General features: G+C 36.0%; 1 protein-coding gene across 1 annotated transcript in view; it reads right to left on the minus strand.

Moving 5' to 3' along the window:
• Positions 1-27,302, minus strand: part of rab40b (RAB40B, member RAS oncogene family) — a 49,205-nt gene that overhangs the window by 12,285 nt on the left and 9,618 nt on the right. The window contains exon 3 of the mRNA XM_088599633.1: positions 5,770-5,830. Within this exon, the coding sequence (XP_088455759.1) occupies positions 5,770-5,830 (61 nt within the window). The remainder of the gene's footprint in view (positions 1-5,769; positions 5,831-27,302) is intronic.

The raw sequence follows: 27,302 nt of genomic DNA on the forward strand, positions 1-27,302 counted from the left end.
GGACATTTTGAAGCTCAGAAAAACAGCTATCTTCAATTACAGGGCAAGGGGAAGCAGGGGAGTCCGTCACATATACTGTATAATATCCATGCTTTCTGGAATGTCCACATGTTCTGTTATCATAGTGTAAAGTAATCAAGATGAACAGAGAGCTGTATATACAAATACAATCATCAACTTTAATAAACTATGCTCTTAGAAAAAAGGATTAAAATTTAAATGATAGAGCTTTTCAAGTATATACCTCTATACTGAACAGCCAAATAAAATTAAGACTTTTTCAAAAGATTTTTCTACGACTTCCAGAAACCTGTACACATAGAAACGAAAACTGAAAAAATATTGTTCTCAGAAGTTCTAAAAAAACTTTATCTCCCCTGAATCTTTAATGCAAGCAATCTTTATTTTAAGGGACCTTCTGAAACTATGTCTGCTTGCAACAGATATTTATTATGAGACTTGCGTTAGAATGACAAGCATAAAAATTAATAGGAAGACATAAGAACTTAAGATGCTGCCAGGATGCAGCCTTGAATATGGTCCATTTAAAACCATCGGGTCACGGGTGAGTTCTGTTTATTTGGGATGGAAATAAAAGTTGCTCTTGTGCATGCTTGAAGGGCTCAGATTATTAAACCACAAAAGGAAATCACATGCTAGGTTACATTATCTATTGATCCTGAGCTTGTAGCTGTGCTATAGAAAGATACCACATCAGTGTTGTTCTGCATTCCGTCTGTCAGACAGTGATACAGCTGGTAAGCAATTTTGTATGTCTACGCTTATCAGGACTTCAATAAGTTATGTATCATAAAATACTTTATACAATAACACTTCATTTTCTTCTAAAATTATTTCAAAATTCCCCCATTACCATAAAGATACAGAATGGTGTTGCAGGAAACAAACTGATAATTGACACGGATGTTCTTTCAATATTCTCATGTAAAGGGAGTGAACCACAGCTTGCAGGACAGCTCTCCTCCTAATAACTTTTATCCAAAGTGATGTTAAAGGTCTGAGCTAGTTTAATTTGGATGGCTTTGAAAAAGCTTTGTCCAGCTCAGTTTTTGGATATTTTTGACAGAATAATAAAACAGCTGCTTGCATAAAAATTCGGTGGCAAGGGAACTAATTTTCCTTGTTTTTGTATTGGCTTTGTTTTTCATTATCTGTTTCTTGTACAGTATGTAACACATTTGGCTTATCAGTTTCCATTATATAAAATTCCTGACTAGCAAAACAACTCATCCTCTGACGGATGTTCATACTTCACATATAGAGTGCTGATTCTTTAACATTAAAACATACATCTCTCAGTTGGGATGGGGGAGGGTCCTATTTAATTAATAAAAACAAGTGTGCTTCTCAATGATTTTTGAAGCATTTAAGAAGCAACTCATGTTTTATACTTCTGTTGGAAGAACCATAGTTATACTATGGAATAAGAAGAGTCTGCTGAGATTTATCATCAAATAAGTATTGATTAAAAATGATATAATTCAGGCTTTGCTGCACGTATTCTTAAGTGCGTTTTGCAACCTTTCCACAGTTTGATCTGAGAGCCTGAGATGCAATATAGAACGGCTAAGAAATTAACCGAGGCTTCAGTTTCAGTTTTTGTAATTACAAATCAAGGAACGGAAGTTCTCATAATGTTGCGTGGTTTTATGTACAGTATGTCATTCAAACAAAACTGGTAATATAATTTAACAGAAAGATGATACCACATTAAGACATTAACAAAGGTGATCTGTCATTTTTATGTTATGACAAAATTCTCCTCTAAGAAAACCTGTGGACTTTCAAAGTCTTGTCACTTTCAGTCTTTGTACTTTGATACAGACTAAGAAAAACCTAAAAAGCATTAATTTCAGAAGATGATGATGATTATTGACTCTCATGATTGATAGTCTTAACTTTAATGGTAATGCTGAAGAGCCACTATACTAGGCCATTATTTGACACTGTCTCCAAGAATTGTAATGTTGTTTTTTATGCCATTTTCTTTGTCAATGTTATGTCATATTTTATGTCATTTGTCATGTGAGGAAAGCACGCAAAAACGCATTTCATTGTACTTAGGTACATATGACAATAAACTTGAACTTGAAATATTAAGGGTAGGTGACACGAAACATTGACGTTTTGTTTCAGTCTTGTGCTCCACAAGACGTTTTGTACACAACACAAGTCAATCGCCCAGGTTTCTGCATTCCAGAAAATCTGAACACAGAGCTGACTCAGACGTGGCCTGGGCTTCATGCCAGAGAGCAAAAAGCCTGCACAATACGGAGAGCTCAGGAGTCTAGTACGGTCAATTGTACTGTTGTTACAGGCTCCAGCAAAAGGGGCACGGGCGTCTGAGAAAACTAGAGAGGAAACGGAAAGGACAGAGGTGTCTTTATCTGGGAAGACTGAAAACAATTCCCCTTCTCTGTAAACATTTCACTCATCATTGCATTTGACAGTTAAAACTCCACTGTCAAAACACAGCTAGCTTCTCTCTAAATTCAGAATGCCCACTTAAAATTACATAAAAAAAGGTACATTTGAGCATCTCACTATGTTAATTTGGTCAGATCTTTTGGCAATTCCTATTTTTAATATGGTTTATACACATTTATTTCAGAGCACTTTGGAATACTAACAAGAATACCACTACAACAAATTAGATTATTATAGTTGCACCAGGTTGTTCTTTTTATAAATAAAGACATATTTGCTCCAGTTGCAAAACACTATGTATGATAAGATCACCAAACATGCTCTCTATGGAGTTTTTCCATAACACAAATCTTAATCATTATTTGATCAATTGAAGTCACAATCTTAAAAGGCGACTTCAGTAAAAACTGAAGCACTGATGCACACTGAGCTGAAGATGTCTCTTGGAAGGCAGGAACATTTTAACAATTGCTTGTGTTTCTATGCAAGATAACATCAGTTACTGTACCTTGACTGTATAGATATGTGGTATCGGTTTTCCTGGAAAATTACTTCCAAGTGAAAAAGTGCAGGCAGCTTTGGAAACTGCTGTCAGGCTTATGAGTTTGTAGTCACACCTGTGTGGCAAAGGTCACATTCTCAGCCACAAAGACAGACCTCTTATGGCCTTTATAAACCTGTTCCAATGGCATCAGGACATGCATGACAACAATTAAAAGCCCTGTTTTGGGAAAGATGTGAATAGTGTGAAACGTGAATAATGAATGTACATAACCTTGGTTTAACACATTTCAAAGTAATAGAAAGTATTTAGTAAAAAATGTGGGACTAATTACAGTACCTTACTTTTATACTTATCTGAACAAGGTGGAAGCTCAGCCATGAGCTTTCTAACCTTTGTTCTAAACTCCGTTAACAGTACCTGTCACGTGTTCAGTTTCTTGAAGCACCTTCAGCATTTTTCCCTCAGCTACAGCTGTATACATGACAGTCAACCAAATAATAGCAGATATCTCCTCTTGCCCCTTCTGTTATGTGGTTGCCAGATGGGTGTGATTCAGATGGAGTCTCTAGCTGATGTCTTTCAGTAATGTACAAGGTACATCGTCTGAAAAGAGACAGTGCTCCCCATTTTGATGAGTATATCCTGTTGAAACTAAATGTGATCTGGTCTTAGAAAATGGCTTTCACTAACCATCTAAGAACAAAAATTATTTTAAAATATCCTTTGGTGATGAGGCCAAGAGGTGCTCGGCCTTGATCCTGACTCCTGATTGGCAACTGGAGTGCAGCCTTTCAGTGGTTTGAGAGGATAGATCACTTGAAAGCTCATACGCGTCCAACATGGATCTTGTCAGATGGAGGCTTTTACAGCATTGTGAACAATGCATTTCCTAGTAGTACATCTGACTTAAAAGACTACAAGAAAATGCTGAATAACGTTTCTACAAATGACCACTGACGTTCATTAAACAGTTTGAGTCTAGTCCACACCAAATATTTACCACAAAGTCATTGTGTAAGGTTAATTTGGAATTTCTGATTTATTTAATACAACCACCCTTTTCTTAGTTTAGTAACACCACTGAGATTCTTTGTAACAGACAAAATTACACTATTAACTATAATAATACTTCTGTATTTCTGAGCTTTGACTTGTACAACAACTTTTTTGCCTTCTTTTCTTTCCACGGCACCTAAATGAAGAAAAAGGACAGTTTAACAAGTTTTATTTTTTGATAAAATGACCATTTATCTCTAACTCTTTGTTGTTGTGGTTACACTTTAGGTCTGCTAAAAGCTGAAGTCTTGAGTTCAGTTCAAGTTTTCTTTCTAGTTAAAATGTCCTGGACAGAACTTCAAATCTAGAAGTACATTGCAAACTTGTTTCTCTGGCAAAAACTGGCAAGAAATGAGATCACAGAGTACTGGAATAACTTAATTGTCTAAAGGTTAAGCAGCATTAAATCATGACCCTGACTGAATTACATATAGGTGGTGGAGATGAGGTGCTTATTTTTTATTTTGCCACATGTTTTTACTATATAGATAGCAATGTTGAGTACTATTAAATAATTCAAAGAAATGGGATGTAAAAGTAATGTATAAGTTGGATACTGGAAAATTGGAAACACCATTTGAAACAGCTGTATATCCCAAGAGAAATCTTACAAAGTTTCAACATTTATAATTCAATATTTACTTCAGTGTGGTTCAAAATTTCAAGTTTATTCATAGATTTTAAACAACAGCTAAAACATTTTTTTTTTAGAAAAATGTGGAAAGCAGCACTGCTTGAGCAGCTGTGTATGAAAAGACCACATTGCAAATCTTGGAGATGCTTTTGGTATGCAAAGATATCATTATGTTCTAAAAAAATAAGAGTCCACATGCTTTGCATTTTGCTTCTGATCAGAACATTACAATACAGTGTTCTCTCTAAATGAAATTCAGATTAGATCATGGAGAAAACTGTGGCCTTTGAGAATTTAGCATTCTTTTCATGTTGTACATTAAATCAAACTAGCTGGTCAAAAAAGTCTAAAATACTGTGTCTGCAGACATTTTAAGGGTGGATTGTAAATGTTTGTAATGTTTGTAAAATTAGAATTTAACTAACATTTAGAACATTATAGAGGAATCAAACCCTCCTAGATTTATAAGTATTTAATAAATACTCCAGATATTTATAAAATGTTGCTTTCTGCTTTACAATATGTTTTAGCTTCCGTTCAATTAATTTACTTTTAGACATTACTAACTTAAAATTTCCAATTGCTTATCAGCTAGCCTGCTGCTAAAAACCCTATACTGTTCCGCAAAAGGAGAAGGTAGACATGTGCAAGTATTCATCTGACATGCTGAAGTTCCAGAGCCATTTGCCATTCGACTTGTGAAGTTCTGCCTTATTGGAGAGTGCATTTAATTTAGAGGAGTGATCTCTCTTACTGACAACACTTGACAGTACGCTGCCCTTTGACGGTGACTCTGGCCTACCCCATTCTGGTAAACTTAGCATCATATTCCAGGTTTGATACAGTAGTGTCTGCTCTACAGGGCTCAATGTTAACTCTGAGCAACTACCTTTACTGTTTGAGCCATTTTGGAGGATTTCTTCACAATAACAACACAATTTTGAAAACAAATTTTAGAGAGATGTGATGCGATGGAAGAGGCTAGTGGGCGAGGCAATGGACTGGCTTCCATTTGAGACGCCACTTCAGTAAGTAAGTAAGAAAACAAATTCAGGACAAAAACAGCAAACAAAGAAATGAAGATCTGGATTTCCAAAAAAGACTGTATTTTCTTTTAGAAACTTACCAGAGCTGTAGTTTAACCCTTCGTCCATCTAACAAGATAGTTGTTGTCTTGTAATCAATTCCTGTCAAAGATGAGAAGAAAATATTAGAGTTATCTGAATTCGGGTGAAAAAAATGCAGCATGCACACATAACACGTAACACCCACCGATATGAGAGAAAGGATTGTATTGTGTCTCTGTACGAGAAACAAATGGGAAGTCAGAAGTGTCACCTATGATAACAGATCAAAGGCAATGGAGAATAAAATTCACTTGCTTCATTCAGAATGTCTCCTTTTTCAGTTGATAGGAAAAAAATCAGGCATTTCTCATTTGTTTTATAAAACCAAAATCTTGCTTTGATATTTTTTGAGAACTCAAGAACTGATTCTCTCTTTAAACAGCCATTTATTCAATTACATAGTGAACGATTCAAAAACTACCAGCACATCCTTCAGTGATCGTTCAGTTGTTCATTCAGAATAATTCAGTGGCAAATTCTACATGAAATTCACAGCCCCATTCGCATCCTGTAATCTGTTGGTCAAGCAGATTGAGCGTTGTAGTCCAGGCATTACAGGTTCTAGTGAGGGCTATGTTATTAGGCAAATGCAGCCAGACTTCCCAATGTGAAAAAGCTAGATTTTCCATTTGCCACCTTCGCTGTCTGTGTTTGTAACTGAGCAATGTATACTTGCACATCAGTGACCTCTGTCTAAGCGCTAGAAAGCGTCCCACCATTCCTTCAGAATTTCTCACTCTGAGGCCCTAACTCCAGCTTTGGTGTTTTAGGCGAAATACCAATCATGAAAATTACTTAAAATACCCTCCTGCCAGCTATACCTTTCCATATCTATCCAAGGTTAGTATGGCATCACCACAATACAGTACTTTTCAGAGAGAGCACCACTTCACACTTTAAAAGGAACATGCTAGCATGTACCATGTCATTTGGAAACACTTCCAACTCTTCATGAATCTTTTGCCCTAACAAATTGCATAAGGAACCTGCACTTTTTCAATAGACCACGATTATTTTTTAAAATCTAATCTACAATACAAGTAGAAGCCACATTCTTTTTGAAGTGATGCTTTGATGAAAATCATGAATGCTCCCTGGTCTACCCTTACCAGACAGGTGGGGGGACTAGAGTTTCACACATTGTCCTCCTTCAGCTGATGAAACACCACAGGGAGCCCACTCAGTTTGGGTGAGCCAGTGGAATAGGGTAAACATGCATCTTCTGAGGATGCAGGTTTGTGGTCTCATGATTTCTGTACCAGCAATCAGTTTTTGCCTAAAGATCTTTAATATACTGAAGGTTTGCAGAACACTTCAGCCGAGCAATGATGCAATAGGATGCAATTCTCTCTGATGCACAAAAACCCAAAAGTTGGTAGACATGTACTGTAGCATTTAATACTGTATCTGCTAAAGAACCCTCTTGTTTTCCTCACGAATGGAGGCTGTTGTGTCAGGTTCATCTGAGTAGCTGACAAAGCCTTCTACATTCACTGTAATTTTCTGAGATTCTTTTTGTTACACTGGTGCTTAGGGATAGAAAGGCCTCAGTTAAAAGCAAAAGTCTTTCTTGAAATTTTACATAATATTGGTCTTATAACAAGCATGTGTTTATACCTTTCAAAGTCACTTAAGAGGTTAGACCCTCTAGGTGCATCTTTGAAACTTAAAACTTCATGCAATCTGACTAAACCTGTAAATAAAACTGCTGATAAAGCTTTGCAAGATCCAAAGAACTTCAGATTTGCTATATTAATTACAGGGTTGAAAGATTATTACAATAATAATGAAAGAAATGGCATGGAAATTACTAGAATTTCATAGACCTACAGTACATGATCTCCTTAAAATGGAATTCAGTGGGTGGCAAAGGTAAAATTATACTGTTGAATTTTAGAAAAGTATTCCATAGCCCTTTCAGATAATTAATTTTAAGATAAATTAATTCACAATAAATCTACAACATAAACCTTTCTGTAGCTTTGTCAGGTGCTGATAACAGGAGGCATACAAATAAATCAAAACGTAACCAAAGAAAAATGTTTTCAGTTTTCAAAATATAACAAAATAAGTTAAAACACATTTTCCAAAGCTCAAAACTATGATGAACAAAATGATTTAACATGAAATTTCATCTCCGTCCGAGGCTCAGTATTGGACCCACACAGGAATGAGTTTCAGTGGAGGCAACCATTAACCAAAAATCACCTTTTCCTGAAAAGCAGGTGAAAATGTTACCTATACCACCTTCCAAGGTGTACTGTGTACACAGAACCTTAAAGTACAGTATATTTAACTGCTGAGCTTAGGAGCAGGGGGTAATGATGTTTACCTAATAACAAAGCAAGCCCTGGTCCACTTTCAAAGCAATCTATTTAAGTGGTATTTCTATACAGATTATTATATATAGTGTAGTGAATAGAGCAGGTCCCTGAGCTGTCACCCCCTTTAAAATAACATAGCTCTACAGACTTTCACACACTGCCTCAGCGAACAGTCAGAAATAACATAGTAAGGGGACCAGGATAGGTCATTATAATCTGTGTAAGTCATGTTGGAAAAGAAACAGTAGACAAATCAATATTATGAGGCACTGGTGATTCAGTGGTTAAACGCTTGCCTTGGGTGCCAAAGACTCAGGTTTGATAGCTAGCCAATGCATCACAGCTGTTCTTTACTAGGTGTAGGCAAATCGACAGACATAATAGTTTCTTCCAAAGCTGTACATGTAATGGACATTCAACTACACAAAAACAAAAAGGAATACAAATGGATTGAGACCCTTTGATTTCCAAGGCCTTTGCGTAATTCAGATACTGAATTGGCCATGACGAACAGCAGTGGCATGGGGGTCATTGCTACTGACTTGCTCCAAGGTTCAAGGTACTTGGACAGCAAATGCAATGTGGAGTCTGCATGTTCTACTCAGGTCTAAAAGGGTTTTTTCTCTGTGCTCCTATCTCATTCATTCTCCCACAGACTTGACAGGCTTTTACAATTGATTGGCTACTCCAGACTGTCCCATTGTCCAGGTGGGGTTTCATACTTGGAGGGTATGTTATCAGTACAACCAATTCTGAATATGTAGCTATGGAGAAAAATATGGCCTCCTGTCTTTTGTGGCTTTTCTGATGCTCTGAGCTTTTTATGAAATTCAATACTATAAAAAGCTTCCAGCGAAAGCTGCTGATTTATTATACCCAAAGGTCTTTTCTTTTTCTTTCTTTTGATTTTCTCTCTGTTTCCCAGAACCATTAAAAATGACTTCATGATGTTTTTCTGATATACTAAACTATATTTCATGTTGTAATGCTATGTGTTAGGGATTATTCCTTTGGAAGGCATGCAGTATACAATAGAATTACACTGTGCTACTAATCTTATTACTAGGAGAAAAAAATATAAAGAATCTTGGTGTAAGAAAAACAAAACCGAGCCACATCAACCTAATTTACAAACTGGTTTAGTGTGAGCCAAGCCAGATGTGTTGGCAATTAAGTAACAAAGTTTCAAAAGACAGTCACTGTCTGTAGTAATATGTAACAGCTTAACATGTGTGAGGTAATGAAAATAAGGGACACATTTCAGCATTTGAGTAAAACATTAATTTGAAAATTCTTTAAATTTAAGAAATTTTAGATATCTAAGATTCAAAATGCATGTCTTTTGAATGACAAAAGACTAGTAATTGTATTGTGGCAGAATCCTAGCTCAGCAGCTGTGTGGAGGAGTGGTTAGGGCTCCAGATTTGCAATTTGCTCGCATGTAGGGTTTTGTACACTGAACAAGGAACTTCACTCAGATTGCTTCAGTAGAATGTCCACTGCAATATATGACTACAAATGTAAGTCATCATTTTTGATAAAAGCACCAGGCAGACAAATTAAATTGTAATAGTTAATGATTAGTAACAGATTATGTCAGACAGATGGATTTTGACCTAAGGAAACTAATCTCAACTCAAGACTGCAGTATCATTCAATTAACTGTAACAAAGAGACAGAAGGTGAAATTGTACGTTAGGCCAGAAATAAAATGTTCTTTACCTCAAACTACACATGATCTTAAAGACATGAGGTACTGCAATGTAAACTAATCTGTGAGAGGACCTCTCTGTGTATGAGCAAAAACAGTCTGTGGAAATTCACCAAACACAAATGTTAACCATGGAAACAAAAGAAGTAAAGATGATACACTGCTACCAAAACAGTGTGAAAAAGATAAAATTCAACAAAAACAAATCTGACACAGGCAGAAAGAACTGGAAGCTAACTGCAGAACTGCTAACTGCAGAAGAGGTTTTGAATCACAAAATCACAAAAGAGCTGTGCTGCTACAAGCAATGAGCTGTGATGTTCTGACGAGTGACAGTGAAAGAAAGATAAAACTGGAAAAATCCAAATATTCCAACAGTTCAGATCATTTCAGACATTCAACATCCCACATCACAGAATTAGAGTGCTTCACAATGACATTAAAAATGCCCAGAAACGATGGTGAAGACGATGCTACAGATCACTCTGTGAAGTCTGCCTGCAAGACAAGCCTTTTCATGTTGTCTTTAACGATACAAAAATAGACATCAATGTATAAAAATCTCATCTAGTGGGAACATGGTTGTGACTGTATTGTATATTTTTTATTTCATTCTGATAAGAATGATTTGTATCGATAATCACAGTGACAAAGACTTTGAAACCTGGAGTACAAGACTTTCATTCTTCTTGGAACTGTAAATTTATACACCTCAACATAATGCACCACAAAAACAATTTCCCTTTGATGGCTAAAAGGACAAAACAAAGATTCTTCTTGTTTTAAAGAAAAAAAAAATAATCCTGTTTAAAGTTGTGTTGAAATCTAAACTCTAATTTGTCTCAGAAATAGTATTGAAAGTATATAACAAGCAAAGAAATTCTGTGATGATTTATTATCAAGAAACAGATCAAAGCAAGTGGGATTATGAGGAAGAGAAAGCACACTCCCTCTAAAAACAGTGTAGCACGTAAAGTTGGTAGCTCTTCTCCCTATCACTTCATCAGGGCAGAGGTTTCTGAAGCCACAAGAAAACAATTTAAACCTTTAAACATGACAGGAATTACTGCCTGCAAAACCATACAAATTAACGCACTCATTTCAATAAAGAAGTAATATGTCCCCATGCAGAAATTAATTTTAGGAAATGGGACTAGATGTGAGTATCTGCCATTTTCAACCTTATTTTTTTAAATATTGAAAAGGGAGACTGCATGTTAATCTCCTAGCACCCACTGCAAATACCTAACCTTGGGGCCTGAGGTTTTGCTCAGTCTAGAGAAATGCAAATGGATAGCTGACAAAGCCCAGTGAAAATCAAATTCTGCCTAATAATAAAATCTTTACAATTATACGTATAGGGGTTAAGACAACAATGCCTGTTGGACTGCTGATCCCAGATTGTGCATTACACAGACTGTACATTTCATATCAATACCCATACTTACTCTTACTCTTAAATCATCCACAAAAAATATCTTACTTCTGTTCTAATTTTTTTAATAAATTATGAAAGAAAGTGGACAGCATTTTCATCACTTAAAAAGTAGCTCAGTTTAAACCAAAAGATGCACCTTTGAATAGGAAACAAAGGCCCACTGGACACGTCCTATCCCTTTTCACATGCACAGACACATGTCTGCACCCACAGGAGTTTTCTCTCAGTGTATCTTTTTATTTTTTTCCTGCCAGGCAGATAGGGAACAACAGAAGGTGGGTTTGGAAATGAACAAATAAGAACACAGCACAGTTAACCACGGTGGCATCTGCTATTGTGTGTTCTTTATTTTTGCTTCAATAAATAAAAATAGAGGAAGCTGTTTCTTAGTGTTTGCCTGCGGTACACTCTGGCTTTGAAAAGAAGGTTCTTTATAATCAACGAATGTCAAAAAATTGCTTGTTCCTGACAGCATTGTTCTGAATCAGAGGCTGCTAATAACAGACCTCTTCCAGGTTATGTAAGGGAGCACTCACTTGAGCTGACACTATTTCTTCAGCTCTTGAGATGGAGAATCAAAGAGCTGCCGAACTCTAGTGGTTCTCGGGTCTTTGTGAGTGATTAATGTTTTAAACAAATGTATGTATTAAATGAGAACAGTGTTGCTTTATCTGCTTCTGACAGCATAATATTAACCATGCACACACGCCACAGGCACAGAGGAGAGGAAGATTTATTTTATTTCAATGCACCAGACTGACAATGTCCAGGAGGTATCTGATTTTCTTCATATTTACTTGATTTGAGGCACTTCTCTTTCATCTTTTAAAATTAAAATTAGTAAACACATCTATATTCAAGGAGTTTCAATCATGCATGTGATAAGCTGGAAAAAGATGCAGGAATGCATCTAACACTTATATAAAATTGCTGAGGAGACAGAGCTCTCACAATATGCTCAATATGTGCACTTGATCCAAAAAATCCATTCTAGGCCACTTAAAAGGAGCCATCTACACCCAGGAGACATAGTTGACTGTTTGCAAATCAGTGAGAAAGGTATCTAGGAGATACTGCAAAGAAAGCATCAGATGCACCAACAGCAAATTCGGCTTTTTAGGTTTTTATAGAACAAAGAATAACATGCTATCATTATTAATAATAGTGTATGAAGTGTAGAATCAGATCTCAATGGGACAAAATAGCACAATGAAGAATACAAAAAGGCACCTTAATCAAATTGGCTAGAAGCAGTAAACAGCTATGAAGCAAGAGCACATAAATCTAGAGTTCTTTCACACTCTGAACACCAGCTGAAAGTTAAAACATCAACATTTAAAATACTATCCCTAAGTGTTAAAAAAATAAACTTTTTATTTTCAAGTGTAAATGGGGTAGCTTTAGAGAACAGCACATTTTCTTACAGTTTCATGAATATTAATTTACCTCAACAGGCAGTCTTTCTTTTTTACCTAGTCTGCCTTATCCACAACACGGAATAGAGCACAAAAATCAATTCTGTGCTAGCACTGCATGTACAGTACATTTCACATCTCATTATAATGACACTGCTGAGAGGTCTCCTATTTAACTATTACTTTAGATCAAATGGAAATGCCTATAACACACACACTCAGTATACCTTGTGACTAAAAAAGTTTTATTAAAACAAGATAAAACTGACAACAGATTTTGTTTTTCTTCCCTCATAACAACACAGAAGAGGATATACAACACTTAATGCTCATGCTACATTCAAACCATGCTTGGCGACCAACAACAATTTTTGTTTTTTTAGGGTTTTAAGTACGACTGCTATTCCAGAATGAAATTATTTGATTGATTTTTGTATTTTGTATTTTTTGTATTTCCTGGCTACAGTTATTATAACAAATTACAACAGGTCAATCCAATCTACAGCACGGAAAACATTCCCTAACAGAACATGTTCAACAGATTGCATTCTAATAAAATAAATACAGCAGACGTCACACTGTATATTTGCTGTAGGACACGAGAATGACAAGCATAAAGCCAAAAAACAAAACTTTCTAGTTAGTTCATTAGCTTGCTGAAGGAGGTAAATCTGGAGGTGTGAGCACTTTTTAAAGACCCAAAGAAATCTGAGATTGTAAATCCTGAGATTTTGAGGACATGGAAAACTCTTAAGCTTATTTGGTAACTAATGTATTTTCTTCAGAACTTATTAAAGTGAGTGGGTTTCATCTTGAAGCTAGGTTTGTAGAACATGCAAAGTGAACCTTTTTGACTTACAGTAATAACCTGCTAATGTTCACAGTAAAGTAACAAGAAGATTTTGAATGTACTGGGTAAGAATGTATAAAGAACCTTTTGAGAAAAGCATAGGGAACACAGGGAACTGAGACAAACAAATATTGTACTTATATTAATTAGCCCTTGCCATTTCACTAAGATGAGAGACAAAGCTTAATTAATAGTCTTCTAATTCTGCTTTTTACATGATTTCAGAATCACAGAATATACATTCTATACACCTGTGTCCAAGATGTCCCTCTGTCAGGTAGTGACATAGTAGCATAGAATCAACAAATCATAGTAGCACAGAATCAAAAAGTGCCAATGCAGCTCACCACCCAATGAACACTGTCCATGTGGGAAAATGGATGGAGAAGGAACTGGCAGAACACTGACATCAGTCAGCAAAAGACCTACAACTGGGACCAAATTTAATGTTTCATAAATTAAAGCAGAAAGCCACAGCTACATTATATTACAGCTGTGGCCTTGTGCTTGAGTTTATAAAAAAATGAAATTTGGTCCCAGTTTAGTTCTTGTAACTTTTGATAAAATATAGTAAATATCCTGGGAAGGCCTAGAAGAGATAGCTACAAACAGAAAACTTCAGGAACTGCAGAGCTCACAACTGAAAGTAAAGACACTTTACAAATGTCCTTCTGTACCTGTATTCTAGCTGCCAAACCACATTATGTGTTGGTCATCTGTAATCCCATGCTGATAAAAGTGCTCAACCCAGGTTTGAGCTCAGCGGGATTATGTAAGAGATTGTAACTATAATCATAATCTCCTATGACATGCATCACAAATCCTTATGCTCACCGGAAAATAGAAAAGTTCTGTGAAATGCAAGTTAAATAAGCACAAAAGAAATACTGTGAAAAATTTCTCCACCATTCCAGTTTTTCATTTGCCTATCATCTGCAAGTGATAACCCCTGAATTTGATATCCACAAACATGGGTATTACATTTTAACAACTGAGGCTTTTTCCTTACCCATCTCAATGTGTGACTTGCCATCAAGTGCAGTGGGTATAATCACAGCAGCTGCATGGCTTAATGGGACACACCAGCTTCTACAGTTTAAAACACTGTCATTATAGATTTGATTTCAAATCAAAGAAGAACTTCAATGAAAAAGAGACTGTATGTAACTTACATGTCATTTATAACTCGACCATTTGGAGAAACAGAATAACAAATCCAAAACATATTAATGTGTAGTGGGAAAATGCATCAATATGACTATACATTGTAAACACTGTGCATCTTTATATTACACCTTCAATTATTCCACTGTCACTGCCTGACGAGGATGAATAACGTCTGTAAACTCAAACAATGACTTCATTAACTGCAGACAGTAAACCTTGGGAAATGTATTGCAAAAATGAGGACGTTGACAAGACATTTGTTCTTACTGACTGTAATTTACTGTAATAATTCAGTCACAGTATTACAGTTAAATTACCCACTCATTAGAAATCAGTAGTCTGCACACTGCACCGGGCTTGATACTTGCTTTTAAAAGCTTATAGTATGAACAGTATGAATCCTAACTGTGTACATAAATCATGCTAACAGACTATTACAATATCTGGAATGACAGGAATGTCTTTTAGTTTAATCTCTGGTCAATTAAGAAAACATTAACCCACTCGCCTGATATCTATTGACCTTTGCTTCTCATTAAATAGTTTGACCCTTGTCTTGTTGTACAGCATGAACACTGTGACATAATAGGGTATTTCTGCTTTGAGGTTTTAGTTAAAAACATATTAAAAATATACAGATATATAATATATAGTCTGTCTCGTATTTTTTATTTCCTAGCAGTACACAGATCTGAGGACCTCATCCTTTCCATGACAAAATAATGTTACAATGCCTACCGAAAAAAGCAATTCATACTTATTTTAGTGACTTATTTTATAGATTTACTAGTTTCACTAGTTTTATCTATGCATTCATTTCCTCAGGATTTAAATTTCACAATATAAAAAGAGCAGTATACTGCTCACAGACAACTAGACGGTGATATAGTTTTGTTCTCATGCTTTTGAGCATGAAGAATTATGGAATAGTGAACATCATCATTTAGCATATATTTTCCCCATTAGTGGTAAAATAATCATACATGTTGTTGAATATGATACTCAAACTGGCTTCTTTTGAGAAATGGCTGGACAAGATCCTTGGATCAATTAGCTAATAGCAATCAAACACATTTAAACACATTTAATATGATTTTCTGTCTCAACTTAGAATAAAGTATGTGACATTAAAGATGTTATATGCAAAATGCTGTACCATGCAGCTATTTCTGGATATGAACATGTTCTTTAAAATATGTTGAATATTATATAGGTTTGATGTGGTTCATTTGATTAAACACCTGCTTTCGTAAGACATAAGAAATTCCTAGCTGACCCTGAAGACCTTAACTAGGTTACACTGCGAATGGACATTTTAGACAAAAGACACAGCATAAAACAGACTAGAGAATAAAATACATAAAACTTATACCCTGGACATCCCAACACAATTTCATAGTATAAGCAGCAGTGAAGAGTACCGTTGAAGTGAAGTAACATAATTAATCAGCTAAACCAATAAAATGTAATTGGAGCTAATAGTTAATTTTACAAGTTCAATTCATATCACCTACACTCAAAAAATAAATTATCTTTTTATCTAAAATGAATAAACACCTGAGTCTACTGCAGAGTAAAGGTTAATACCCTTCTGAGACTTCATTCCAAGCAGAGATTATTATAATTAAGAACAGATCTAGAGATACTGTTGAAAAATACTGGGGGTGTTTACTTGCTGAAAGTTCACTTGAATTACACTATGCAAAAAACATGACTAATAGCACTCAAAACTTCCTGGATGAAAGGGAGGAGGTTAGTGTTGAACACCTACAGTTGGTGTGGCAAATGAAAATAAAGAACAGACACAGCCAACTGAAATAAAATTCCTTTCCCCTTAAAGTGAAATGGACACATCTTTATTCACGCTTGCTGTTATAGTATCTGGGGAATTGGTCAGGTATGCTATTAACTTGCCTGCTGTCACCAAACCCATTCATTACACTAATGATGAAAAATGTCAGTGGCTGCACCCTACACAAAATCTCTGTGTACCCACTGTATGTGTTAGCTAGCAGTAGGAGGTACGCACAGTGTTTAGGCTCATTTCTCATTCTTTGAATAGTTAGCACAATAGCTTCCTAGAGGTTTTCTGTGCTTCTGCTTGCTATTAATCCACCAAAATTAAGAGTCTGGCTGACAGAACTGCAGTGCACAACAAAATGTTTAGTGAGGAGAAAAATCTTTAAGAATGACAGGTATGATTTCCCATACCGTATGTTTCAGAGTAGTTTCTTCACTTAATGCTCTTTCCTGAGAATGGTGTGCTTTTCAAGAGATATTACTCTCTGCTTGTGATGTGACTGGTTTCTCAGTTGCAAAAGACGGCTTAAATCTTGCATCTTCATTTACGACTGGCATGACGTATGCCATATAGACTCATACAACTATTTTTTAATCAAGTATACCCTTAAAATGAACTCAATGAAATCCAAGTAGGCTTACTGTATCTGTGGAGTTGAGAATTGGGAACCAATGCACTTTTAATTTACAGTATTACAGTATGAAGCCATATTCATTGTCTTCCAAAATAAATTACATTCCAGCACATCAAATCTTCTGCATCTCATGCTGGGTTGACTTTAACTATTCCCCCTACTGTCATTTGTCAAAACTAACAGATTTCCTCAGTAATGTAGGCTTATATTGTTCCATATTAACTCTAGAGTACACTTTCAGTACATTATGGGAATAAGGCATTATATGAGGCACAAATTAACACAATTTTCATTTTATACCAGATTCATACATGTATGTTAATGACAACATTATTTTATTCTCACTTAAAGGGCAAATGAATTACATACTTTTAGTTATTTCTAATTGCTTTCATTGCCCTGTTTCTTTTATTATTAAGCTGCAAACAGCAGTTTTGAAGTCTAAGTGACAAAGAATCATCCTGAGCTGTTCTAATCCTTCAAACACCAAAACGCACTTGAGCTCTACAGACACAGAGATGACCAGAAAAGACTTGCTCCCCATTGAGCAGTCCTCCACTCCTCTGCTGCTGAGAGCAGTGGGATGTGTAATATACTCATCCCAGGTGGCTCCTTGGTCTTATGATTCATTTACACGACAGCATCTCGAAAATAACAACTGCTTACATACTGTATCTTGTGACTGGCATCACACACATACACACCCACAATTCTACTTGTGCCACAAACCACTTTATGTTCTGCTACTTGAAACACTTGGCTTACAAAAGACAGGCATGGCATAAGTAGTAAAAGCTTCCACTTTGCAACTGCAAAATTCCCATATCTATAGATATCATCAGTGAATAGTGGGACATAATTGACCATTTATTGCTGAGGAGTGTGGTTGACTCAGGGAATCTATGGCTTAGGTATACAAAAAAGCATGTGAACATATTGAAAACAGACCTCCCTACATACCATAAGGTTTTATGAAATGTTATGCGATATAATCTGCACTGGACAAGTAATACAAGAAAGTGAAGTGTGGAGACCATGGTACAGATTCATCACGCCCTGTTCATCTTTTCTTTATCACATTAAGAAAATGATCATCGCGAAGAAACACAAACTCACAACAATCTGTCACTAGAATAAGAAAAGTAAAATAATTGAGCAGTATAATATTAGAAAATATTTCACGCAGCTCAATAAAACAGGCTATTTTTGGCATGACTGAGGAATGACTGTCATACTGTATCTTTTCAATTAAACATGTTTGTGACCACACCCCAGATACCTGTGACAGAAATGAAGAGGTCAGTGCACTGATATCTTTAATTCCTTGGGAGAACATATTAAATATTGTTGCAAAAATACTCATTCAAGTACTGAAAACTAGTTAGGAGCTACACTATTATGTATTTTAATTAACATTTTACTTTCTACTCATCAGCCCAAGCCACCTCAACTGGCTCCTCTGGATGAGCAGTGACTCTACTCCAACACCCTTCCACACTGCCGAACTCCTCACCCTCTCACGGCGAGTAAGTCCATCAACCCTTCAGAGGCGCCTCATTTCCGCCACTTGTACTCACAATCACTTTCTTTCAGTCACCACCCAAAGCTTGTGACCATAGGTATGGATAGGGACGTAGATCAACCAGAAAACCAAGAAACTCAGCTTGTGCTTCACCACCATGGTTTGGCACAAAATCCATGTTACTGCAGCCACTGCACCAATCCACTGGTCAATCTCACTTCCCTCTATCCTGACTCGTCAACCAGACTCTTAGGTAAACTCCACTACTTGGGGTAGCTGTTCCTCCCTCATGTGGTGAGAAAAATCCATTCCTCAGATTTGAAGGTGCTGACCCTCACCCTGAATGCAGCACACTCAGCTGTGAATTTCTCCAGTATGTGCCAAAGATTACAGTCAGATGAGACAAAGGGGCAATACCATCCACAAATAACAAAGATACAATTCTCAGGCTGTATATACTCAAAACCTAAATGTGTAGAAGTTAACTTTAATCTTTTAATTAACAGGTGCTTAATAAACATGCACACAGCTTAGAAAAGGGCTATGTTAGATAAGTCAAATACTTTTTACTAAACCACCACATAATAAGGATAAAGCTGATATATAAGCTAATAATGGACAGCTGTAGATGTTGGTCTCCACCTTTAGGAATAAAGATCTGAAATAGGATGGACTCTGTGTGAATCTTACAGCAAAAAAACAAAGCCTGAAACAGTTCACACCAACAAAGAGGTTAAAGTGATGTTTTAACATACTGTATATTACTGCACTTGGCCCTTTCCCATGACTTTGAATTCATTAAGTTGCAACACACGAAAGTTTTTTTCTCTTAGACAGACAAACCAATTATTTTGAATTTTCTCAAGATATTTTCCCTTCTCACTGCATAATGTTTCAAGTAGCACTTGCAAAGTCATTCTTTTTTGGAAATTCCTTGTTGTCCTTTCCTTAGTAACAATGCAGAAAATATGTTTGAAGTGACAAAAATATGTTTCTCTAGCCCACCAGCCTTCAGTGTTCGGTATTCACAGTTATGGCAAGTCTCCAAAGTATGTTTTTCATAAACATTGCCATCTAGCCGTTCAGGATTTCATTGTAAACCTTACAGAAATAATCAACTTCTGATTAAACTTTATAATCCCTACTATAGCCTCAGATAAGAAACAATGTATGTAACTGCTTTGCCGTTGTCTTGTCCAATCATTTTTATGAAACATTTAAAAAGTATAAAAAACACCATTTATTACTGTTGGGAGCAAGACATTAGGAGAGTAGTGTACTATTAAAATTATTTGGATACCAAAACCAAAGCCATAATGCAAACCTTCATTATAAACACACCCTGCTCATGCCAGATAGTGCTTGATGTTTCTCAGCTGTTGCCAAATATTTTTACCATATTGGGATGGGTTTCAAATAAGACATGACATGCAAATGATATTTAAATTAATAAGTTCCTTATTAAGAACCTTCATGAAAGAATTCCCATACAGTCTCATATTCCCCAAAGGAATATAAGTGCATAAGGAAAGTTAAAGACTTAAGCAACTTAATCCAAGGATATCGCAAAATAAAAGATATTCATCAGGACTGCAAGATTGATTCTCATGCATGAACAATCAGTTGGCCTACTAAATAAGAAAACAACAAGAATTTAGCACCTCAATAACTAATGACATTCAGATATACCTCGGGCTGAAACAAATGAGTACATTAGAGGCTTGTCTGCTATCTTCCAAGGGATTCCTACTTCCATTATTTGGTATGACAGTTTTCTTGGTTATAGTCACATACTTAAAAGCTCAAATACAGACTGGGCTCCGTATCTATTAAATTCAAATCTAATGTTTATTTCAGCATCCTATTCAATTTCTACAAGGTCTCCAAAAACCCTGCAATCTACCTTATTGTGACAAACAACATGCCTATAGTCTTGAATAGATTTCCTTCTTCTCCTTGTCTCAATTCCACTTGTTAAAGAGGAGATTTTGACAGAAAATGAAGATGGTATTTAAAACTTAATTATAAACTGCACAGCTTCTTTATTACTTGACCTAGGCATTTACAAGTTATGGAAATACCACATGGGCATAGGACCAGGCAGAAAGGAACATAAATGACAAGTATGTCTTCTGTAAATCCTTTGCATTAAAAACCTATTATGTGTTATACAGCAATATTCCATTATTACATCTGAGATTTACAAAAATGTGTTAAGTATTTATTTACTGTAGAATGAGATACAAAGATGAAAACCTAAAGAAGTATTGACTATAGAACCTGTATTCTGAAAGGAAAGAAAAAGTAATTTCCATTATAAAACATGCAAATTATATGTGAAAAGGTCTTGTACATACAATATCTCTGTTAATGAGCACTTTTTTTTATAAAAATAATTTACCAGAAATTGTTAATGGAAATTGTCCTTGAAAATTCTCACTGTTCCGTTTGCCAAACTGCACAGATGACATGTGCAGGATTTAGAATTTTTCTAGCTAGCCTGGGTGTAAAATTCAACCCACCAGGTGCTTCAGCTGTAGTGTACTACTTGTGAGCCAAGAGCACAGTCTCCACTGAGTCAGTGACACTGAACTGTCCAGTTGACCTGACAGAGCAATGAATAAACTTGTTAGCCATCTGCAAAGGGACAGAAAGTGTATAGGAAAGGGTACGGACCATCATCTTTGAACACATGCAATGAAAGAATGTTCAAATCAAGTTGCTATGCTGTATGTGTAAACAATGAATTCTGAAACCTCTGAAAGTCTCTCATGTTCAAGAAATCCAAAAATGAATAGATCTTCTCTGTCTGTATTCATCCAAACAGTTCATTTGGAAATGAAAAGTTACCCTGTAAAGTACATGTGGTCTCAGTTAGAATATATCTGTTGGATTATGTGTGGAAATAGTGGCACCAACTAGTCTAATATCTGCGGTTCATGGCCACATTGCTATTGATACATGAGCTTTAGTATTTTTATGTGTGAAGTCAGCTTTGGTCTTAACACTGAAAAATGTAAACTGTTTTCATAAAGGCACTTTCGTCCATTCAAAACCTGAACCACATCAATGCTCTGATCAGTGCCTTTAAGTATATTTTCATAACCCACTGTAGACACAGATACAAGCACTGAGAACAAATACTGTAATTGGACACTGGGCCTCAAGAGAAACCACTCTCTGGCAAAGGAAGACTACCCTACAACCCAAGTAGTTCAAGGAAAATCTCTGTAATAATTTGTATGTAATCTCTAAGAGATGTAGGAAACTATTAGGGATTATAAATATGTACTGCCAAAACTAGCCACTAACTACACTTTCAGCTGATTTAAGACTGGCAATTTGCTCCTACTGGTCCTGTATTTCAGCTGACTTTACCCTTTCTGACATCAGGCAATTTATAAAAGCAGGCCTCTCACTGCTTTTATAAAACAGAGGGGTCAAGGTCACCCAGGAACCTGCAGGCTTATAAATGTAGTTCGCAGAAGCCAGATGGATGAGAATAGCTGAAGACAAATTTTGTGCAAGAGCCGTGGGGAGTCCTTCATCAGCTTATTGGACAGAAAAAAACTGGATAAAGGCTGAAGACTATGGTGGTGGTTAAAAAAAGAATCAATTCCTTTACAGAACAGCATGCAACTGATGAGCAAGGAAAAACAAACAACAGCTACAGCAGCAGGGAGGGGACCTCGGGGATCTGGTTTCATTCTTTCTAGCCATGATGATGCAATACGAAGAGCTGTTTATATCCTAGCAGGGCCATAAACCTGGAGCACCAAGGGAAAAGGAGGCTGCCAGCTACCCGTAAGTAGCATATCAGTGGAATCGGGTATATTTCCATATCTTTAACATGGCCCCTCATTAACCATTCATTTCCAGGCAAGCTGCTGTTCACAAATGAATCCACTGACACAGAGGTTGGAAAGTAGCACTCAAGTTATGCATAAACTGTTTTAGACTGAAAGAAAACATGCAAAATGTGTAAAACAGTGAACACACATAGCAAGCAAAATTGCCTTATTTAGCTGCCATCCTTAGCTGCACCGTGCTTTCCAGGAATTCACAAAAGATAATAGATTAAACAGATAAAAGATAAAATTCCATGTGTTTCAGCAGCCTCTTGTTTTGAGACTGCTTCAAACACTTTAATAATTGTCTGAAATTTATTGGTTATTGTCTGAAATTTATGGGTTACAAAATACAATTTCTGTCAAAATCAGTTTAATTCATCATCATACTGTATTTAGTGTTAACATTACAGAAGAGTATTACTTCTGTGATCATAACCTCGACATGTTCATTAAAACCCATTTCACAAGCCCATTTTTCAATTTCCACTTTAGTGGTCCAGATTTCCTAAGAGTGAACATTAACATTTTTTTTCCATAAGATTAACATCTTCACACATAAACCCAATTGGACCATCACGCAAGTAAATTAATCATTCTTTTCTGTCTTACAATAAATCCCTAATTACACATCTCTCACGAAAGAAATCGTTACAAATCTGGTCAATTTAATCAACTAATACATTTTTTAAATCCCTATTCAAGAAATGGGAAATTATAAAAGCCTTCGGCACTGAAAGCATAAAGATGAAATAACTAAAATCCTAAAGTTATACTATATACACTTCACAAACACATTGCTATTTTTTGTCACAAAATATAACTGTTGCACGTATACCAAATGTATGATTTAAATAAACACATGCGTACGCATTCAATAAACCTACACAGTTTTTGAAGCCTTCACTGCCTGCCACTAAATTATTACAGTATGGTATGATTTATTAAAACTGTACAGCCATCTTCCCATAAAGGCCTTTCCATTGAAGCAGACAGAGCAAAGTCATGTCTCCAGCAGAGAGTATTTTTTTGCCAGAAGAGTCCAACTGTTTACATCTGTGGGACTGCAAAAAAAAAAGTCTGGACCCACACCAGAGAGTTCACATTTTGCGAATGAGCATGTGACTCCGCAAACAAGCAACTGCTGCATCATGATGTACACATGGGGCTCAATCTCATGTCTAAACCCATGATACTCAATCAGCTCTGGCCAAAGCATGAGTGTAGAACTGGTTTAAAGAGCTCAGGTAAAATGGCACAATTAATCTCGCACTGCGTTCACAATCTGACCCTGTACTCCCTAGGCTCTCTCCTGTTGGTCCGAGACCAATAAGACAAATTTCAAATTGGGAGCAGGGAAGAAAACAAATGTGCTGCGAGACTTTGGCAAAATGAAAATTGTGGCAAACTTTAATAGTGCAGATCAATTACAGTACATGAAACCAACTAAACCCTTTTCATTTTGACACACAGCAGAAAGGCCAAGGCACTATATGAATGCTGCGTTTTCCCCTTTTTGTCCAGGAGGAATTCAGCATACACTCAACAGATGAGCCCTTCACGGGACAAACAAAAGAAAAACAAGCAGTACATGCCAAGGACAATCCTGGAAAAAAACATTGGAAAAGAACAAGAAAAGTTATCAGGAAAAAATACTGCAGAGTACTACCATCAGCTGAAACAAAATAACAATATCAAAGTACAGTCTTGCACATTCAACCACTGCTGCTGTTGGTACTTGTAATAAGCTTGTTTTCTAACTGCAAAAAAGATTACAATCTGTTATGTAAATGTTTTGTACTTAAATCTGCTTATATGAAAATCTGTGTTTCAATAACATTAACAATAACAAAATAATGAGTGATATAATTTGGCAAGATGTGTAAAAAAAAGGAAAGGAGGCCATCAAATTGCAGAAGGATTATATTTAAGAATTACAGAAAATTAAAAGGAATATTTAGTTAAGCAGTCTTAAATAGTTAGCAGAATAACAGTATCTGGTTAATACCCTTAATAACCTCATATTGATCCATTCATTTTCTATCCACTTCTTCCAATTCAGAGCCCATCCTAGCAAGAAACAGCGCAAGGCTGGGCACACCCTGGACAGGATACCAGTCCAGGACAGACACGCGCACACATTCACACCGGGGTCAGCTTCCCAGGAGCCAATTAACCTACAGTATGTTTTTGGACTGTGGGAGGAGACTCAGGCAAACATACAAACTCCATGCAGACAGTACCCCAGCTCCGGAACTGAACCCAGGGTCCCAGTGTTGTGAGGCAGCAATGATAACCACTGCTCCACTGTGCTGCATTAATAGGTAAAGCACAAAGAGTTAAACACAGTACACTGCAAAGCACTACAAAACCATAGGAAAACTGTAATATTGTGGACATTTACTAAAGAGAACTTTCTATAAGGGCATCTGGTACATTTCTTCAAAGAGCTATAAAGTTACTTGGTATAACCAATGTACACAAATGACTTCATCAACTGCAATAGATCAACAATACAGTATCAAGCAAATTTACTTTGATAGAGGCTATGTTAAAAAGTGTATTGAGTGTAGCACTATTGCAGCCAAATATTTGAAATGTACTTCTCACTATAAAAATGCTTATCATGGTTAAACATGGCATTTAAAAGTCAAGACAATTACTACAAACACTATGCAAAACAGCAGTATCAGCTTAATTCATATCTGACTAGGAAAGAAAAACAGAGTTTACATCAGAATAAATTAAATCATTTGGTTTCTATTACAGTATGCTGGACATTGCTTCTATCACACAATTCTACTAAATATGAAATTAAAAAAACAACCACACACTTTTATATTCATGCTCATGTAGTGATCATGCCTACAATACAGTAAATATATACGCTTATGACCGTTATTTTTAAAATAGCATCAGCTCTTATACAGGGATTTCTCATTTCTCTTTGAGGTGCATCTGTACCCAGGCTGTCTAATATGGAAAGATCTCTCCCAACACGTAAGTGATGCAAAGGTTTAAAATTAGAAGCAACATCAGCTTTCTTCCGGACACTTCCAGGTTAGAAATAACACTCAGTTACCGAAGAAGGAGCTATTTATAAACACTTCCATATCCGTTCTGCTTGAAAAGGACATGTGACTTAAGTCTATCCTGGGCAACCTGCTTCCCTGATTTTCAATACACCAGCAGCTGTTGCAGCTCAAAAATACCTCATGACTTTACAGAAAGAACAAGTCACCAAATATGCCTGGCTTTCTAGGTCTCCAAACGTAACAGTGTCACCTAATGACCTCTGTAATTAATTCAAGGTCTACCACATAAAGGATTTTTTTTCCAAATCCAGTGCAGAGCGGAATTGTTCCCTAACTTTAAGCCAATTCTTCTCATCAGAGCAAGGCCTACGAGCACAGAGTCTCTGAAGTTGCTGAGTGTGAGCAAGAGTTTCCAAATTACACTCAAGGTGATCTTTCACTGGGTCATTTCAGGGCTGTGACTTTTTGTTTGTAAATGTGAAGTAAACATAGCAGAGTAGTTATAATTTACTTATCCTTAATTACTTTAGCCAAACTTTAAACCTGAATCAAGGGAATACTGGAAACATGTCCATGAACTTAAAATGACTAACTCATTTTGGACACTGTATTGTATATGTAGCCTAGGTATTACAATTATTACACACTAACACACTGCAAATATTCAGCCCCTATACAGTGAAAATACAGTGTTCTATACAGTGAAGAAAGGCAAGGTAAATTACTTTCTGAATAAACAGCAGTAAGTAACTTGTAATCAGCTCACTATACCAATCCAGGCTGAATCAAAATTAAAAAAATGGAATAACCCAGTGGTCTTTACCAGGACCACAGCCTTGTACCAGCAGGCAAAGGAAAAGGAAACTCCATGGAAACAAGAATTCCATCTGTAAGAAACAAATCTCCTCTTCACTGGCTAAAAATGAGCGAGCTCCTGAGAATAAGAGCTATTAACTAGCCTGGGATAACCCAACTATTGTAATTATTCATCTTAAAATTGCAAGCACATTCATAGAATAGGGGATACTGAAACTATAACCTTCAATTGGTATATTTTATCCAGTAGTCTGGTTCAGTCTTTCTAGGCTTCTTTTTAAAATATGTTTCTAAAAAACATACCTAAAACCTTTGTTGAATAATTCTCTATAGGTACTGTGGACTCATCTACTTCTTTATTTCATTGTTGAGATGTTTGGAATTTTTTAATTGGTCTATGATTCTACACAATTCTAATTTTTGGAATTGTTAATACATAATTCTACAATCTTGTCGCTTACATGAATTCTTGCATTGATTTAAAAGCAATATGATTACTGAATCCAATGCTAACAAGTTTGCAATATGTAGGTGTTTAACCCATCATAGCTATATGATTGGCTTTAATGAGGTGACATTCAAATTGCACATTGCAGTTTTCTGAAATGTTGGCTAGTTATGAAGAATAGTTTAATATTAGTATAATCACCACACTTCTAAAATTTCACCACTGAAGATTGGAAAACCTGGGTATAACCTTACGTTATTCAATTTCACGATACTTCAATTCCCTAGATATTTACAATGATTTAGCGACTCTACCTTCAGATGGGATTTTTTATTTTGTTCCAGTATTTGCTTGTTAATTGGAACTAATTCTTTCTTTTCCTCTTCAATAAACTTCAAACCTCTTAAAGAAAAAATGAAGAGTTAAAAGGCTAATGTTCAGACAGAGCAAACAATATATGAGTTTCTTTCATCAGTTTAGCCCTGAAAGCCACATTACGGTCTACTGTTCAAACATGCACTGT

Source organism: Lepisosteus platostomus, chromosome 11, assembly GCF_059453375.1.
Source record: "Lepisosteus platostomus isolate fLepPlt1 chromosome 11, fLepPlt1.hap1, whole genome shotgun sequence".
Lineage (NCBI taxonomy): Eukaryota > Metazoa > Chordata > Actinopteri > Semionotiformes > Lepisosteidae > Lepisosteus > Lepisosteus platostomus.